At 41.7% G+C, this 5,887-nt stretch overlaps 1 protein-coding gene across 1 annotated transcript in view; it reads left to right on the top strand.

Moving 5' to 3' along the window:
• Positions 1–473: 473 nt before the first annotated feature.
• LOC104621556 (soluble lamin-associated protein of 75 kDa-like) overlaps positions 474–5,887 on the top strand; it is a gene marked incomplete at its 5' end in the record, with an annotated part of 15,041 nt that continues 9,627 nt past the window's right edge. The window contains 3 exon segments of the mRNA XM_010288074.1: positions 474–559; positions 2,507–2,689; positions 4,955–4,956. Of these exon segments, the coding sequence (XP_010286376.1) occupies positions 474–559; positions 2,507–2,689; positions 4,955–4,956 (271 nt within the window).

The following is a 5,887-nucleotide window of genomic DNA, read 5'->3' on the forward strand; positions in this document are numbered from 1 at the left end:
GTTTCTCCCACATATTCTCACTCCTCTCTCTCCCGGTTGCTCTTGCGAAACAGTTTTTTTTTTTTTCCCCTCCCTTCTTAAATATGTTATCTCAGAGGTGCTACCACTGTAGCTGATTGGCTCAGCCTTGGCCAGCGGTGGGTCCGTCTTGGAGCAGGCTGGCATTGACTGTATCGGACCTAGGGGGAGGCTCTAGCAACTTCTCAAAAAGCCACCCCTGTAACCCCCCTGCTACCAAAACCCTGCTACAGAATCCTGATACAGCGTTGCATAATGGGGGTGTGTGTGTGTGTATAGCACCATGTATGTTGTGCTAAGGTACTAAGAGCTTCATTAATACAGTGCCAGCTAGAAGATGCTTAACTTGGCTACTACAGTGTTATTCCTAATTGTTTAGCAGCTTTAATGAATATGTATGTTTTTGGAATCTTAAGAATCACTAACTTTTTTTTCCTCCCCTTGTTTCTTTCAAGCTGTAGCCCTGTTTCTTGCTGGCCGTTGGTGGTCAATTGATGACATTGTGAGAACATCTGTCACTTCTAGAGAGGGGCTTTGGCAGGTAAAGCGCTCCAACATTCACCTGGCAATTATTCTTCTCCTTCAAGATAATGACAAGTAATGGTAAATAGCTACTGCGTGAGTTTCATTTCATTCAGAAATGAGTTAGCTGTCTCATGTCAAAAGCAGGGTCAATGGCAATAGAGGAAATGGGTACTGGGGGAAGGGTTGTGAAAGTGTCTAGAAAAAGAGGGACTTTTGTACAGGAGCTTCATATGCAAGCTATTTGGATGTTAATGATGATAAGAAGAGGGTTTTTTCCTTACTCTTTAGAACGTAGTATGTCTGATTGTATTGAAACATCTTAGTAGAGCGGTACATTCTGTCATAGCAGTACCTATTGGTCTTATCAGGAGACTAGTAAGCTAAAAATATTGAAAGGAACCTGTTTGATAGAGGCAAGTTGGAGCTGGTGGCCTGCAGTGGTGATACATGGTGTTTGGGAAAGTTGCCTAGTGTCTGCTTTATTGCTCATCACTGAGCTGTGTTACCATTACTGATGCCTACATAGTATGGAGTTTTGGTATTTCCAAAACTGGAAACCTGTGTTTTTCCAGGGGTGTAATTCATATCTGGGCACTCATCTTTGATTTTTGTGTTTAAATTTACTCTACAGAATTTGGCATATAGCCTTGTTTTCAGTGTGCTTCATAATGGTGGGATGGTGAGTAAATCAGGAAAGCTGAATCTTTTACAGATAGGGGGTAGCTGAAACTTTGGGCATTGGGAAGGGAACATGGTTTCTCCATTCTCCCTTCACAGTGGGTAGGATAGCGGTGAACTTAAATTTCATATGTAAAAGGAACCCTGCAGATATTTAATTTCTTGTTACATGCAGCAGAAACTGTTGTAACTAGTTCTTCCACTGCATCATCTCCTGTTGTCTTGACACTTGATCAGCAGTGATTGAGTGTGCCAAGTCCTGCTACCTTGTGAGGCTCATAATTTCTTCTTTGTAGGAGTCCAGTTGCCTGCTAGCCTGGTGTTGTGTTTTAACTCCAGCTGGCAAGTAAGCACCACGCAGCTGCTTGCTCACTCCCCCACAGTGGGCTGGGGGAGAGAATTGGAAGAGTAAAAGTGAGAAAACTCGTGTGTTGAGGTAAAGACAGCTTAATAGGTAAAGCAAAAGCCGTGCACGCAAGCAAAGCAAAACAAGGAATTCATTCACCACTTCCCATTGGTAGGCAGGTGTTCATCCATCTCCAGGAAAGCAGGGCTTCATCATGTGTAATGGTTACTCGGGAAGACAAATGCCATAACTCAGAATGACCCTCTTCCTCCTCCTTCCCCTCAGCTTTATATGCTGAGCGTGATGTCGTATGGTATGGAATATCCCTTTGGCCAGTTGGGGTCAGCTGTCCCAACTGTGTCCCCTCCCAACTTCTTGTGTTCCCCCAGCCTACTTGCTGGTGGGGTGGTGTGAGAAGCAGAAAAGGCCTTGACTCTGTGTAAGCACTGCTCAGCAGTAACTAAAACATCCCTGTGTTATCAACGCTGTTTTCAGCACAAATCCAAAACATACTAGCTTCTATGAAGAAAATTAACTATCCCAGCCAAAACCAGCACACCTCTGAAATCTGAGGCTGGCATACTGCTGTTGTATGTGGTGAGTGTTTCTTAAATCCAAAAATAGTTTTGAGTTAAAATCAAAACATTCCCCCCACTCTCGGCATTTCTCTCAGCTTTTACCCATTGGATTGAAAGTGACATTGAAGTCATGAAATATCCTGTCTGTGGTAGTGCTTTATACTTAACCTATTGCTATGGCTTCAGAGCATCTCCTAGGCCTCAGACAAACCCCAGAGCTTCATCCTACTTCAGCACTTACAGCTTCTCTTCACTCTGTCTGCAGCTGTGTTAGCTGGCAACTTTGAAAAATAAGGTCCCTGATGTGTGAGTATCAACTAAACTGACTACTCTTCTAAAATGTTTTTCTGTGTTTCCTTAGGTGAAGTCTGTTGGAGAGAGGGTGGTTCTCTATGTTCTGAATCGAATTATCTATCGGAAACAAGAAATGGAAAGAAATGATGTCCCATTTCTCTGTCATGGTAGCAACGACTATGCTAAGATCATGTGGACAAAAGAAGAGGCTATTGGGTTCTATTCTGTTAAACCTACCGGTAAAACACTGGTATATTGTGGGATTAGATGGGGGAGATAGGAAGCTGATTTGAATAATATTGTTTAGTAGACTTTACAAGCCTTGCAGACCTAGTGAGTTGGTGTTTTTCTGAATTCATAAGAAGTCAGATTGCAGTTAAAATTTCTGGCTTAAATGCTTTTGTCCTTTAGTAATCTAAGAAAGTTTTTAGATTTCTTCATATTCTACAAAATAGATTTAATATTGTAGAAATGAGGTATATCTGAAAGCTGCTTTTTTCTTTTTTTTCTTCTGTAGAACAATTGTTTACTGTTAGATTGGGCTATGCTTGGTTTTTGGTGTGGGGTTTTTTGTTTGTTTTTTTTTTTTTTAACCTGTCTCCAGAATGCAGAGATCATGTTTATCTGAAATTACTATAGAATCAGATGTCATTATCATGTAAACATTTTATAGCATTATGACATAGAAATTTTGCTCACAGGGAGAAGATTCAACTATACTTGGTGGTAACAAAGAGATTCCCTTTCCTTCCACACATGCATTCCCTCAGAGACTACAGTTTAGCTAGCAGGTTTATGTCATTAACAGTACAGATTTTCTGTTGTTTTTCTAAAACATTATAATTTCCCTTTAGTTATTGTATTGGGCTTGTGTGGCAAGGTTTTGGTAGTGGTGGGGGTTGCAGGGGTGGCTTCTGCGAGAAGTTCCTAGAAGCTTCGCCTGTGTCCAATACAGACCTGCAGCCTGTGGTGAAGACCATGGTGAGGCAGGCTGTCCCCCTGCAGCCCATGGAGTTCTGCGGTGGAGCAGGTGGATGCCTGAAGGAGGCTGTGACCCTGTGGGAGGCCTGTGCTGGAGCAAGCTCCTTGCAGGACCTGTGGACCCATGGAGAGAGGAACCCATGCTGGAGCAGGTTTGCTGGCAGGACTTGTGACCCCATGGGAGACCCATGCTGGAGCAGTCTGTTCCTGAAGGACTGCACCCCGTGGAAGGGACCCAGGCTGGAGCAGTTCGTGAAGAACTGCAGCCTGTGGGAAGGACTCACACTGGAGAAGTTCGTGGAGGACTGTCTCCTGTGGGAGGGACCCCTGGAGCAGGGGAAGAGTGTGAGGAGTCCTCCCCCTGAGGAGGAAGGAGCAGCAGAAATGTGTGATGAACTGACCACAGCTCCCATTCCTGTCCCCCGGGCCACTCGGGGGCAGGGGGAGGTGGTAGAGAAACAGGGAGCAAAGTTGAGTCTGGGAAAAAGGGAGGGGTGGGGGGAAGGTGTTTTAAGATTTGGTTTTAGTTCTCATTATCTGTACTCTGATTTTGATTGGCAATGAACTAAATTTATTTCCCCAAGTTGAGTCTGTTTTGCCCGTGACTGTAACTGCTGACTGATCTCTCCCTGTCCTTATCTTGACCCACAAGCTTCTTGTTATATTTTCTCTCCCCTGTCCAGCTGAGGAGGGGGAGTGACAGAGCAGCTTTGGTGGGCACCTGGTGTCAAGCCAAGGTCAACCCACCACCGTTATTTTGGACTTAATTCTGGTTTTCAATTTTTGCCGAATAAAATTTAGTATTTGAGTAGGCTGTTTAGCATGGTGATAGCGCTTTGTAGAATATTGGCTTTTGAATCAAGAAGAAACAATCTGGCATTTTTGTTTTATCTATAGAGGGGGTTAATGAATTCAGGATTAATGGTGGTACTGGAGGCTCACTGGAGACTTCCCCGATCTGACATACATATATGCCTTTGCAAACTGTTAAAAATACGGTAGTAAACTGTCTGGATCACTGACCTATTCTGGTCTGGCAATCAAGATAGGAAAGCAACCAGCTAATTTGTTCTGATTGTCTTTGTTATCTTTTTGTGTGTGTGTGGTTGTGGTTTTGTGTGTGGGTGGGTTTTTTTTGTGGTGTTTTTTTTTTTTTTTAAGAAATGATGCATTGCTTAATTTGTATAATTCTCAGTATTACTTTTAATGTAAAAAAAAATGCTGTAGCATGGTGGTCACAAAGTAGTATTTGCATTGCAGTGGTTTTTGTTGTGGCCTTATAAAGCTGGAAATTAGAGTAGTGGTTCTATTTTTAGTCTAGAATGGGGACGCTTGTTTATGTGGCACTGAAGTTTTGCTATAGTCATGCTCATTTGTTGTAGTTTTCATGATGCTCTCCCATTTACTTGTCCTGAGTTAGCAAACACTGAAGGCATTAACAATATTTCACCCATGTTTGATTGTGTGATGTATTCTCCAAATGAGTAGCCCATGTGGAGAAAGACAGCTCTGGATACAGGTGGTTAGGAAAGAGTCGTGGAGCTTGACTGGTATCCTGACTGGTATCCCAAAGGGTACCCAAGTAATGTAACCTCTCTGCCCACATTTTCCTTGCTTGAAAAATGAAGATAAGTGTGTTCATTGGTCTCAAAAGAACAAGGTTGTGAAGACAAACTATGTTGTATAGATGACTTTGGCCTCGTTAGAGCAAGGGGGGGGGGTGTCCCATTATTCACACTGACTGGCAAAATGAGGGCCTGAAAAAGGATTGGATAGTTGACATGCTATCTTAATGCCATTATATGTCACCACTGAATCCATAGCTACCCTTTGAATCCTCTGATGCTGAAGTACATATGTGTTGTGACAGTCTTTCATCTTCATTTAATTATGGATAATGTATTATTTATAGGAGAATTTAAATATAAAGCATCCTAGGATTTTTTTGTGGTTTCATTTAAAAAATTGGAATTACTGTTTCAGTCCTTAAACAAGAGCTGAATTGTAGTCTTTATATTTGTCCTGAGGAGTGTTATAATCTATATAAAAGTGCAATTAAAGAATTTTATTGTCTTCTTTTCCCTCCTCCCTTTTTCAGCTTCATTTTTAGTAAGGTTTTCCTATGGAATTGTATCGTGAGTTTTCAAAGTGAGCCTTTCCTCTCTATCTCTGCTATTCTTTTCTGGTACTACCGGACTGCTTTAGCAGACTCTTTTTAACTTATTAATCAATGATATATCTTGGCAACATTATGAAGCCTGCCCAAAGAGCCAATAAATGTCTGATAGCAATTATTTATTTTTATAACTGTAATAAACTTTGTATATTTATATGACTACTTATATAGTTTGATATAATTTTTATAAATTATAAAGGCCTTTATTTGAATATGCTAAGATCTGTGTGGCAACATGTCAATGCTGAAGTACTGATGGATTCCCCCCCCCCCCCTTTTTTTAGGGAGTAT

The sequence above is a fragment of the Phaethon lepturus genome, unplaced genomic scaffold, assembly GCF_000687285.1.
Source record: "Phaethon lepturus isolate BGI_N335 unplaced genomic scaffold, ASM68728v1 scaffold6545, whole genome shotgun sequence".
Lineage (NCBI taxonomy): Eukaryota > Metazoa > Chordata > Aves > Phaethontiformes > Phaethontidae > Phaethon > Phaethon lepturus.